Genomic DNA, 13,726 nt, shown 5'->3' with positions numbered 1-13,726 from the left:
GTTTGCTCTATTGTTGACTTCCCCCCCCCCCCATTCCCAGTATTTAAAAGTATCACTTCCAAAATAAATGATTTGCACTAGAATTCTTGCCTCAGGGTTTGCTTCTTAGATAACCCAAACCAAGACATATTCTGAAACTTACCTTTGAGTGCTGAAGTGTGATTTGCAGATTGCACTGTTTTGTGAACTATTATTTGCCATGTAGGATAAATTCAGAAATTGAGATGAGAAGCTGAGAACCTTTCAGAGAAGTTTGATATTGCCACAGTATTCAAGTACGTGGTTTTGTATTTTACAGACACATTGATCTGTAATGAATTTAGAAAAAAAATGTCGGCCTTCCCCAGTTTTTTCACTGATAGTGTAAAAAGCACAACTTTAATAAATGATGACATAAGAACAATGGGTGGGTTTTCCTAGTAGGATAATTTTGCTTAGATATGGTAGAAATTTTTCCAATAATTACCCTCAAATGGAAAAGACTTCTGCTTGGGGGCAATCAAAGCGCTTATGAGAAGAATTTAGCCTACTTGGATGACTTACTGTTAGAGATGTCAAGAATCTCTGGTTCTTTTTGGAAGGAGATCTTTTCTATTTCAACAGACCCTATAATCCTGCTCTAGTCAAATGAGAATAATGCCATTTTAAAAAAGTCTCTTTCCATATTGTTAGTATGAAAAAAGGATTTATAAAATAAAACTAAGAAGTTGGTTGTACTCCTTAAAATCTTGTTAATGTAAGGAAAAGCTGAATTCTAGTTGATTATTTTCAGAAAATTTTTGATATTCTGTGATTTCTAGTTCACGTGTTCTTTGAATCTGTACAACAGAACTATTTATTTGTTTATTTATTTGCATTAAGCTTCCTCAAGTAGTATTAAAATGTTAAATGAAAAGTGTTGTAAGATTTCCTGGTGTCTTAAGAACACGTGAATTCACTCAGTGCACAAAATGATAAAGGGGAAACCAGAGAGAAAGAAAACATTTGTGTTTCACTTCCTAGAGAAGAGCCGAACTTTTCTTGATTTCCAATCCTCAGGTCAGGGGATTTTGTCTACCTCCATGTGAACAGAGCTCATTTTAGAGTTTAGAAAAACTTGTGGTCAGATTGGAAGGGATGATTAAAATGATAGTTGCAATGGGGTTGAGCTCAAAGATAAACTCACATATCCTAGGTCACCCCAACCTTATACGATGCGTGGAAATCAGCCATACGCAAATGTGGAGTGTTAAGGACAGGAAATCAGGAATTTTTGAATGCTAATGTGCTTCTTGTTTTAAAATATGTTTCAAAAAAGAGTTTCCAGTGATTCATCCATCCTAACATGTAGATTCAAATGGGTAATTTGGAGGAAGGCATGATGTCCTCCATTATATTGTTGTATTGAAGGAAAGTATCCCAGAGGTCAGATTGCCTCCTTTGAAACCTTAGCTATGCCTCTTGTGAATTTAGACAAACAATTCATGTTTTTAAGCCTCAGATTCTTCATCAGAACAATCAGGATATTAACAGTACTTTAAAAAAGTGTTATGAGGTTAGAATTGAAAAAATGCACATCAAATTTTTGGCACAAGACTTGGTTCATAATAGTATTTAATAAGTGTTTTCAAAAGCCTTTCATGTTTCCCTGGTAGTAGGAAGTAAGTAATATTCCTCTCTCCACCCACTCTCAACCCCCACTGATCTTGCTAGAAGATTGGTGCACTCTTCCACATTCCCCATCTCCTCCCTCATTTGGCTCGGTTTTCTTATTTTCTCTAGCTGAGAACTCAGGGGCTTGCTTTGATCTTGAGTAATGTTCATTCATAGTAAATACATTCCTTCCCTAAATTCTACAAATCTTTAGAAGGGTGGAAGATTTTTAGGCTTACATTGGACTCCTACCTCACTGTGTTGTTAAGTGCTATAGAGTCAGTTCTGATGAGCAGCTGGTGAGTTTGAACCACCAACCTTGTGTTTCAAACATCCTTGCGGTCCAGTGCTTTATCCCAGGACTTTTAACTCACTGTAGAAAGTTGGAATGTTGTTGGTGGTAGATACTGTCCAGTTGGCTAAGTATAGTCTGACTCAAAGTGACCATGCATAAGGTTTCGGAGGCTGAGATTATATAAAGATATGTGTATGTGTTTGACAGGTGGTGGGGATGTTGGTGGTGATGGTAGAGGATGAAAATGCTGTATGTAGCATCTTGGTTATCATTCCACCTCGATTTTGGGAAGAGTTCCAAAATAATTTGAGAGGTGACTTCATAATATATTTTCAGCATGAATAAAACTCTTTTGGGATACCTAAACAATAAACAAATGAAAAGCTCCTTAATGATTTTTTAATTGAAGGATGTTTTGAGTAGAGGCTTTTCCATTTTCTTTTAACTAATCCTAGCTTTCCAGCCCTCTCTTTGTCAGTTTTTATTTGGTTCTGTAATTATTATAACACCCTTTGGTTCTGCAACCATGAAGTTGTATAAGTTGTTGGGTGTCCAGTCACTCAAACCCCAATCTAACCTGAAGTCCACTTCCCAAGACATTTGACTTGGTCAGGTGGCCAGCTAGTTCTAGCAAACGTCATGTGTGGGATGGTATTGATCCAGATGTTTTCACCCCTTAACAGATGCTAAGTGTTCCCTAAGTAGTGCCTCCTCCCTACTCTACTAACCCTTAGTAACCACTGATAAATTTGTCTCTCTGCATTGATTTGCCTGTTCTAGATATTTTACATAACTGGGATCATACAAAATCTACTCTTTTGCTTCTAACTTAACTTCACTTGCCGTATTGTTTTTTAAAAGTCCTTCCATCATTAATGTGTTTTTAAACTCAGATATTGCTGTACCTTTTCCTTATCCCCGAAAGAATGAAATTTTTAGTCCTAAATGCTGGAAATACTGTAATTCACGATATTTTATTTACTCTTTGCAAAATGAATGAATCGAACCCAGAATTTAACAGAACCAGAAAATGTGTTTAAAATAATGTTTAATAAGCATTTATTCATAAAAGTTGTCATTGATTAACATGGGAGAAACATACAAAAATAAAAGATCTATAAGCCTAATATGTATTTTCTTGGAACATAAGAAACATACCAGCAGTAAAGAAGTTCAATATGACTTTTTAATGTGAAAGCATCCTATTTCCACCTGGTCCAAACTCAAACTCACTCTTCCCCCGTTAAATATAGTTAACGTGGTTAAACTAGTTTGATGGCTTTGAGTAAAGGGCTGTATATTAGGGGAAGTGAAAGGAAGTTATTGGTTTTCTCTGGTCCTCTGATTGACCTTAGAGCTCTTTGTTGTTGTTATGTGCCAGTGGAGTTGGTTCTGACTCATAGCGACCCTGTACAAGGTTTCTGAGGCTGTAAATTTTTACGGGAGCAGAAAGCCTCATCTATCTCCCGTGGAACAGCTGGTAGTTTCGAACTCTTGACCTTGCGGTTCACAGCCCGATTCGTAACCACTATGCTACCAGAGCTCTTTAAGTAGGGGCAAATGGTTAGTCCTGGTGTGATGCTGTGGGTTAATACGCCAGACTGCAAAGCCATTTGAACTGCAAAGCTGGTTCAAGCTCACCAGCTGCTCCTCGGAAACCCTATACAGGATTCCTATGGGTAGGAATCGACTCAATGGCACTTAACAACAACAGCAATGGTCAGGCCTAATAACACAATTTCTACTAAAACCGCTAGGGGTGCTCTTTCACTTCTGACTTGATGGATAGGCTTTTAGAGTGTTGGACTACTCATCAACAGCTTGACAGTTCAAACCTACTAGTCAAACCTGGGTCTCTATGAGTTGGAAGCAATTCGATGGCACGCAACAACAACGAGTCAGTACTGGTGTGTGGTGCTGTAGGATAAACACTGGACTGGTAAACTACAGGCTGGCAGTTCAAGTCCACCAACTGTTCTTGGAAACCCTATACAAGTGGCTGGCTATGAGTTGGATCCAGAACACAAAAACAACATGAGACAGTCCTGGTGTGATGCTGTAGGATAAGCACTGGACTTTTAATAATTTTTTGTGTGAATTGAGTGATAGTTTACATGGGAGAACATAGCTTTACATTCATCCTATCGTATTTCATTTCATTGCAATGACCTCAATCCCCTCCATGCATTCAATAGCATTTGTTTCCAATACCTCTGTTGTTGTTGTTGTTGTTTTTGGATGTACACCAAAGCACTCAGGAATATATAAGCATTTAAACAGCCAAAGGGTATACCCTGCGTGCCAGCCCCCTGTCCACCAGCCCACAGCCCCTCTCCCTCCTTGAGTCTAGAGTCCCCAGCCTCTCTGTCTCTCCACATCATCGTCTCTGCCTCCATCTCTGCTGCTTCTCTGGCTGGATAGAGTCCCACATTCTGCTCTTCTCTCTTGATGGTCCCACGGTCCTCTGCTCCTGGACTGCAAGATCAACCACTCCCCTCCTTTTGTTACAAAACATCTACCTTTACATTTGCAACATTCACAATTAGTCCTGATAACAATTATTCACTATTGAACCACACAAGTCTTATCCCCATCTTTTTATTACCAATCTCATCTAGATAGGTTAGAAACCACTCAGTGGAGAGTCTACCTTCCCCTACACCCTCTGAAACTAAGCTCCCTCTTGAAAGTTGTAAGCCAGTCACTTCATGCCTTTGTTCCCCCACCACCACCACCACCATTGTTTTGTCTATGTTGTTTATCCCTGTCAACCCTGTGTACAGAAGCACTGGACTTTTAACTGCAAAGTTGGTGGTTGAAACCCACCAGCTACTCCTCAGAAACCCTATACAATGTCACTATGAGTCAGAACTGACTCAATGGCACAACATGAGTCGAGTTTACAGGAGGACAACTATTCATTTGGGATTTTTTTTGGTTAGAGCTGTTTTATTACAATATAGAACCCTCTTTGTTATAGGTAAGCTGTTTACCCAGATGTGACATTTTCTATTTATAGGGAGGACCTAAGACCAAGTGGAAACATATTACTCTTTTTAAAAAAGGAACATGATTAACTTGGAAGACTATCTCCAGACCAGCCTGGGGATCAACTCTCTGACCAAAGAGCAGGTTTCAACCTGAGAATACTTAGCTGTTTTGCCTGAAAAAGAGTGGATGGGTAGTGATATTTTTGACAGTTTCCCTGTCTTCCCCAACTGATATTCTAGAGGTCAGCATCACACATGATGGTTCTGCTCACAGTTTGACTGTATTGTATTCTATTCTTGCTTGAATTGAGTCAAGGATAAATTCTCATTCATTTATAAATATACCAAAATTAAATGAAAAAGCAATATGTTTAAAGGTGTAATCAAATCAACACCCACATCCAGTGCTAATGGTATTGATATATCAATTTAGAAATAAATTAGCTACATATACCAAGTACTATAAAAAGCTATTTAATTTTGTAACCTCACTTTTTGCCAATAATTTGAGGAAATAATTGAAAATATGTGCCAAGAGATTCTCTAAAATGTTTGTTTTAGTAAAAAATGGATATATCCATTTTTAAAATGTTTAATTAGGAACGAAGTTAAATGCTCATTTGATGGAATATTGTGCAACCACTACAAACATCTAAATATCATATTAGTTGGAAAATAAAACTTCTAATATGCTAAATGAAAAAAATGTTTATAAAAATTAATTGTGAAAAATGCATATAAAATTGAATATGTAGCATAGATAAAATTATTTTTAAAAGGGTCTCTAGAAAAATCCTAGATTATAGTTGAGTTTTAAATTTTTTGTTTAGTGCCATGTGTTATATGTGATAATAAAAGTGATAAGTACAAATAATGACTTTTATAAAGTCTCATCAGACTGATGTCTTTTGGTTATTTTGGTCTGGGGGATAATGATGCATAAAAATTTTGTTCTGTGCTTACACTGTGAAAGCTAAGCCTGCTTAAGGTTATCTTAGAAATGGTATTTTCACCACAGAAAAACAGTGAGAACCATTCTGTTCTGTATTCAACAAGGATTTGAGAAAGCACAAAGTCTTATGATTGCTGGGCACAACTTTTTGTCCTTGGGCTTTCTGTAATTCTCTCACATCTATGTAAGATTTATACCATCAGAGAATTCATTTTATTTCATGGCTTAAAATTGCAATAAAATACGATGAATTATAGAAGCTACATTTTTAATACTTGAAATTCATCCCCTAGATGTAATATTGAACAATATTTGGAGTTTACAAAACATACTGAAGCAAAAACCTAATTAATACCAAATCTAATATACTGCAACTTAACAATACTTATTTCGTTTGCCATCTGTTTTTTTTTTGTGTGTGTGTATGTGTGCAAGACAAACAATTTGTACAGAGTTGTTTATATGAATTCTGGGTTACTTAAACTTGTTGTGTAAGGACCTTTTTTCAATACTTCATCCTTTTGTACATTGAAAAGAATACGTGTGGTGTCCCTCCCTTTTTATTCAACTTTCCTATGCCTGTTCTTTGTAGGTGTTAAGTGCTGTCAGTCAGTTCTGACTCATAGCTACCCTATAGGGTCTTCTAGAAGCAGCTGGTAGGTTTGAACTGCTGACCTTATGGTTAGCAATCCAGTGCATATCCTACAGTGCCATCCCAGGACTCCATTCTTTATAGATTTACATATACTCAAAGCATGCTTTCTCTGAATCAACTGTGATATATTTGTTGCATTATAAAATATGAGTTCTGCAGAGTATACATATTGGTAAAAGAAATATCTAGGAACACATTTAACTACAGAATTTATTATGACAATATTTATGATCAGCTTTACTTCCAAAAACATAAGCAAAAATCTCATTCTTTTTACTGCATTTGTGTCTCTTCTTCAGATATACAGTATAAAGCTTCATTCAGCAGCCATGATCCTAATGCTTTGTGTTTCCCTTCACTCTGTCCTTATGCCACAGGAGGAAGTTACATGCCATCCCTTCGAATTTTGCAAGATATTAGGTCATGCACATTACACACAACAAAGAAATCTCTTAGTGTGAAATTACAAAACTAATCTCAACCTCAACTCTACCACTTCCCGAAACAAGAAGCAGGAAACTACACTGACTGATTTGTCACTAACCTGGATTGAAACTTGGTGTTATCTTCCTATCTGCAGATTTCTCAAATCAAGGCAATGTTTCCCTCTCTATTCACAGATTTCAGGCTATGATAGAAGAAACTGTTCTTAGCTGTACTCATTTTTCACAATAGTTCAGAAATTGGGTAAATTGAAATTTGCATTAAATATCTGTTTTTCCATTCAGCACTGATGACATCTTTGAGTTTCTTTCCCATCCCTGTCGGATGCGAGTAAGGGTCTTGTCTATACATGGCATGATGAGGATAAACTTGATCACCAACACAGTGCAAGGAATGATGAGTGCCAACACGTAGGCTGAAGGGAGCCCCCATCTGAGAACTGAAGGGCTGAGGAATTTCTTTCCCCCATACACCAGTGTGTGGGCTGTGCACAAGATCAGGGTCAAATAACCGAGTTTGGACTACAAAGCAAGAAACAACAAAAAAATGTAAATGTATTATTTGCATTCATATAGAAAACACTAAAAGCAATCACAAACATTACCTATAAAATTTAGGAAACTGAAGGGAGCATTAACCCTCTTTGGGAATGATAAGTACTTCTTCAATAAAGAAAAAAAGATTGTTGCTTAGAAAATACATGGTAAGTTCATCTTAAACTCACTAGACAGGAGAGGTTTCCGGGAGTTACTCTTTTGGGTTAGAATAAATAATGTATCTTTCCTTCCTCCCCAGATGGTATTCTCGGGAGGTCAGTGATGAATCAGACATACTGTGTCCTCAAGAAGCATCTCATTAGTATATGTTACTGACTGAAAGCAGATGCTAGCTACTTTCGATAGCGATAAAGAACAATTAGGAAACTTTACTTTTTTTCTTTCTTTCCTACTTTCTAACGATCAATGTTTATTCCTGTCTTAATGTCTTGAATAAAGATGCTAACATCAGAAAATATTGACTACATTTGGTCCCTGGGAGAAACTGCAAACTTGAAATTCAAATAGTTCTATAAAATTCAAACCTAATTCCCAGCTACTAATGGTCTTCGATTTTACTGGTTTGCATTAAGCATATATCAGAATCATCTGGAAGGCTTGTAAAAACATTGCTCAGCCTCACCTCTGGAGTTTTTGATTCAGTAGGTCTAGGGTGGGGTTAAAAGAGTTGAGGATCTAAGAAGTTCCCAGATGATTTTGATGCTGCTGATCCAGGGACCACGCTGAAAACCACAGGTTTAAATGAATTGTTACGAACCACCGTTAATGAGGTGACTGGTGGGTGGTATGAAGAAAAAACCTTTTTCATCTTACACACCAGCATTAAATCTGACATGATGACTATTATATCTTGCTTTGAAGGTTTCCCATGTTATTCCAATACATACTTGCCTATATCAGTACATTTGTATGTTGTTGTAGTTAAGTGTGGTCAGTCGATTCTAACTCATAGCTACCCTTGTGGTTAGCAGTCAAGTGCTTAGCTTACAGTGCCATACCAGGATCCAGTACATCTATAAGTTGTTCTTGTTAAATGCTGTCAAATTGGCTCTTACTCATAGTGACACTGTACAGGGCTTCCAGGGAGCAGCTGGTGGGTTTGAACCACCAACCTTTCCATTCACACCAAAGAGTGCTTATCTTAGAGTGCCACAGCAGGACTCCTGTTGTTGTTAAGTGCCATTGAGTCAGTTCCATCTCATAGAGACCCTATATAGGGTTTCTGAGGAGCAGCTGGTGGATTTGAACTGCTGACCTTGTGTCACGTAGTCCAGTGCTGATCCTACAGCACCATAACAAGACTCCTAATAAAGGTTAATTTTCAGAAGTAGAACTTTTGTCTTTGGATTCGCTTCACATTGTATTTAGAGCATCTTCACAGAAAAATTTTATTAATTTTGGTGCTTGTCATTTTGGTGTCTTAGCTGTAGCTTTGGGAGCAGTAAGAAATCTTGGTAAGATAATGCCATTATGGAAATCACACCATAATGGAACCTGCCCTTTTAGCCTGAGTTTTGCATTTTCTAATTTGAGTTTGTTTCTGTTGCTTTGTGAAAATAAAATTGCTAGAGAAGGAATGGAGCTAAATGAAAGTTGGGCATGATATGAGAGAAAAATGGTGTTCAGTGAGTCCCTGGGTTATGAATAAGATCTGTTCCTAAGTGTGTTGTTAAGTCCAATTTATAGGTAAGTTGGAACAAATGCATCCAGTTTTTATTTAGCCTTCAGTGCATGGAAAGGCTTGTAGCCTCTTCAGTGATTTAAAAGTTCACCTGCAGCAAGTGAAGGTGATTGTGATGAGAATTGGAGTGATTGTCTTAATAGTTTCAAAGTAAATTTACATCCTATTAAAAGTAAGAGTTGTCTGTAAATCAGACTGTCTTACCTGGGGACTTATTGTATTTGTAAAGTCATATTCATTTTGCAATTTAAAACAGTTCAAACCTTGAAGTCCTTACCTGTACAAATCGGAATTCTCTCCAGTTGACCATGTTGCTAACTGATGGTAATGATGTGATTCCCAAGAGTACAAATAGGAAAAATCCAAGGATTCCCAAAGCCACATAGGAGTCACTAAGCCAAGCTGAAGAGGTAATGAATGGACTGCCTTTATTGTTTATCATCTAAGGGAAATTACAAGCAATTGAAAAAATTACATTTTTTATAAACCGCATGGTTTATTTGCTCAAGGCATATTTTAGAGTAACTCTTAATAATAATTTAAAAATATTTGAAGACAAAAATACATTTAGAAATTATGTTTTTTGTGGAAAAGATAATTTGCTCTGTTGGGACTTTATTATAATATTTGGCTCCAGAAGTTGTACTGGAAGGTTTTGTTTTAATTTACCTTGTAAGTCCTAAAATAAAGTAAACATTTACTTAAACTTTCTTTTGCCATATGGCTTTTTGTTCCCTGAGCAAAACTTAATGATTTCAAATGATATATCAGAAACCTTGATGTGCTTGATGTGCTTCCTCATCACGCATACAAAGTTTGAGTTCTCTGCTGTTTATTATACTATAATATAGCTTCAACTCTGTGGCATCACAGGTAGATAAGCATCAAGCCTTACAGAGTGACTCTTACTCAAGAATTTTCCATGAAAATTTTAGGGCAATCATGGAGAGAGAAACCCACAGAACAATGATTTACTGACCAATAATCTTTAAGACTGTTGTAAGGTAGATCAAAATGAGTTATTTCTCAACTAGAAATTATAGCACTTTCTCTGGGACTGGTATAAGAGTCCCTGAGCTGATTTTATGTGAATTTTTTGGCTATGTAAAGACACTGCTTGACATTTTCATAGAACTTGTTTTTAGTTAGTGAAGACAACAAAAGTCAAATATTAATGTGCATGTCAAGGGAAGAGATGGATTTATAAGCACCCTGTTGTGAAATTGTTTACATTCCTGTAGCACATGTGTGAACAGTCCCTTTACTTATATGATAATTACATTTGACCTCCAAACATAAGTAGTATGCATTAAAATAGAAACACATTGGTTTACATTTATTGGCTGTAATCCAAGTGACTTTAAGTGAATTCAAGGTGTCACTCAATTTTCTGAGGCACAAAATCCATCAATTTTCCAGTCTCCTAGCCCGTCCTGGGAATACAGATCTGGACCTGAATGAATCTGGGGAATCTAACTTTTTATAGATTCATTGCAATAATTATAAGAGATCATAAGTGGATTCCTTAAGAAACAGACAATAGGTTTCTAATTCTATTTACTTAAATGAAGATGCTTATAAGAATTATTTTCTAGATTGGTGAAATGGATTATGTAGGAAGATATAGCAAGAGTCATCTATATGTTAAGGAAAGGAGAATAAAGATGAGTAGAAATTTACCTCGGTAATGGTTATGTTTTTCAGCTTCCATCGTACGAAATAGCGGATGGGAATTACAAGTGTGTAGAGGACGTGAAGGAAGGCAAAGCCTAGTGCTACTAAGCCAAGCTGCTTTCTGCAAAGCATCCAATGATCCAGCCAGTCTGGGAATCGGCGGTATTTTGTTCCTCGATACAACTGCAGAATGGCAGCAATAACACCGGGGAGGTAAACCAAGGCAAGCAGTATAAGTGCTGCTATTGGAAAGATACGGTTTGGAATCGAGATGGCCATCCGGAAGGTTGCATCTTTCTTTTCACAAATATAAGGGAAAATTACTTCTCTTATAACACAGTAGAAAAAGAAGAAGATACATAGCACCGCAGACAAATAGAAAGGGAACCTCCACATTGGAAATAGTTGTAGCGGGTAGTTTTCAATTTCACTGGCTGCTGTGAGAGATCCTTGATCCAGTGGAGTAAGTCCAAGAGTACGAACAATATCCATCACTCTTTGCTTAGCTTTGCTGTCATTTCCACAGACAAATACCTGGATTAAACATAATAAACTCCATAGTTAATATTTACTTAATAATTATTTAGAAGTCTTCTGTGCACTATATAAAACAATAGCATGTAATGGTGGTGTGTTATGGAATCGATTCTGATTCATAGTGACCCTGCATAGGGTTTCCAGAGCTGTAAATCTTTATGGGAGAGAAAGACGCATCTTTCTTCTGTGGAACAACTGGTAGTTTCGAACTGCTGACCTTAAGTTTAGCAGTCCAACTTGTAACCACTACCCTACCCGAGCTCCTTATGGCATATAATAGTGATCTGCTAACAAACGTATACAATTAACTTAGTTAACAAAATGGAAATTTTAAACTTGCCTCTATCTGCTGAATAGCCAAGCATTAGATTTCTAAGTTGAGGATGGCTTAAGGCATATCATTCTGATATGATGAAACTTGGGTTTCTACAGTGTAAATAATTTGATCTCTTTTCTTTGTCTGTGAGTGTCATACAATTTATGGATTGTTTCTAACCTCAGCAAATGAATGGAATCTGTCTCACACAAAGTAAAAGAAGTGAGAAATAATACCCACCATCAAGTTAATTGTGTTAGTTTCTAGCATTGACAAGAGGTCTCTCTAGACTGTCATTATTGGGTTCTAATTGAACTACAAGCTGAGAGTGCACTATATCCTGGAACAATTGATTGCAGTTATCTGGTCAAATACAAGAAAATTATTCCTGGCACACATCGGCAGAATGAGATCTTTAGCACATATTATATTATGGAATCGTTGAGGTTAAATGAATATTAAAAGACTAATGTTTTAAAGATAGAGTGTAAATTGATCATTGGGACCTGGTGTGGTGCACTAGGATAAACACTGGACTGCTAACTGCAGGTTCGGTGGTTCATACCCACCAGTTGCTCCTTGGAAACTATAGGGTCGGTATGTAATTGACTAAATGACTCCCAACAACAATAACACCAAATTCATTATTTAATCTTACCTGTCGACTTGCATCCAGTGCCCCTGACTGGAGAGCCCAGGCTGAGATGGTGTTAAATGCTTTCACGACATATGTTCCAGGCACCAACTGAGCAAGGTACTCGGCATTAGATTCTGGATACTGATTAATTTTGAGGTTGTTGCTGACGTCGACCAATATTTTCCCATTTAGAACTAAAGTTAGTTCTGTGAGAAAATCATAATGTTCCCTATGGATTGTTACAATTATGATGTCAGATTTCTGGGCTGCTTCTGAATAACTCAAGACCTCAGCACCGCTGGGCAGCATATTGGACATCCGGGGATTTCGGCTTCCGAAAACAACTGAATAGCCACATTGGAGCATTTTAAATCCCAATGATCTTCCAAAATCTCCAGTTCCAAATATACATACAGTTTCTTGCCTTTCTGAAGAATTCATGGTAAGAGGAAGCTCATCTGTACAAGTGTTCTTCATAACTGAAAAATAATAATACAAAAATCCAACAAAGCATGAATGCCTGGGGATTAAAAATTAATGAGAGTTATGTCCAGGAAGCAGCGTAACTGGGATTATCTTTACAGTTGCTCTAATCACTAACGGATTATTTTTAGAGTATTCACCTAATTTTAGGAGGAGTAAAAAACATATTGATTCACATGTGTACTTTATTTAACAAAATTATTAGTAAATATTTCTTTTCTGCTGGAGGGAGAGAGGCAGTGATAAACCAAGACACTCACTGGTAGATACATTAAACTATGGGCATTACAGTGATACTGTACTCATCGAATATTCATAGTTCTAAAAGTTCCCAGAGTCAAATATGACAAAGAATGCATTGAGGAGAAAATTATAAATCAATTAATTAATGTTTAAACCAAAACCAAATCACACTCACTGCCATTGAGGTGATTAAGACTCAGAGTGACATTTTTTAGGGTTTCTGATGATTTACGTTTGTTGTTGTTAGGTGCCATCGAGTCAATACTGACTCATAGCGACCCTATGTACAACAGAACAAAACACTGCCTGGTCCTGGGCCAACCTCACAATTCTTGCCACACTTGAGCCCACTGATGCTGCCACTTTGCCAATCCATCTTGCTGGGGTCTTCCTGTTTTTCTCTGACCCTCCACCTTACCAAACATGACCCTTCTCCAGTGACTGTTCCCTCCTGACAATATGCCTGAAGTATTAGAGCCAAAGTCTGGTCATCCTGGCTTTCAAGGAGCACTGTGCTGTACTTCTTCCAACACAGATTTGTTGGTTCTTTTGGCAGCCCATGGAACTTTCAATTTTCTCCTCCAACACCATAACTCAAAGGCATCAGTTCTTCTATGGTCTTCCTTATTC

General features: G+C 37.2%; 1 protein-coding gene across 1 annotated transcript; it reads right to left on the bottom strand.

Annotated features, from left to right (window-relative positions):
- Window positions 1–7,228: 7,228 nt before the first annotated feature.
- STEAP4 (STEAP family member 4) lies at window positions 7,229–12,847 on the bottom strand. The gene is made up of 4 exons (XM_006834316.1): window positions 12,392–12,847; window positions 10,887–11,414; window positions 9,484–9,648; window positions 7,229–7,489 (listed from the first exon to the last, which is right to left on the bottom strand). The coding sequence occupies exons 1-4, from the start codon at window positions 12,845–12,847 to the stop codon at window positions 7,229–7,231; spliced, it is 1,410 nt and encodes a 469-aa protein (XP_006834379.1).
- Between the last annotated feature and the right edge of the window lie 879 nt (window positions 12,848–13,726).

Source organism: Chrysochloris asiatica, unplaced genomic scaffold (assembly GCF_000296735.1).
Source record: "Chrysochloris asiatica unplaced genomic scaffold, ChrAsi1.0 scaffold00010, whole genome shotgun sequence".
Taxonomy (NCBI): domain Eukaryota; kingdom Metazoa; phylum Chordata; class Mammalia; order Afrosoricida; family Chrysochloridae; genus Chrysochloris; species Chrysochloris asiatica.
Note: the sequence above shows the minus strand (reverse complement) of the source record. Positions and strands in the feature narration are given on the sequence as shown.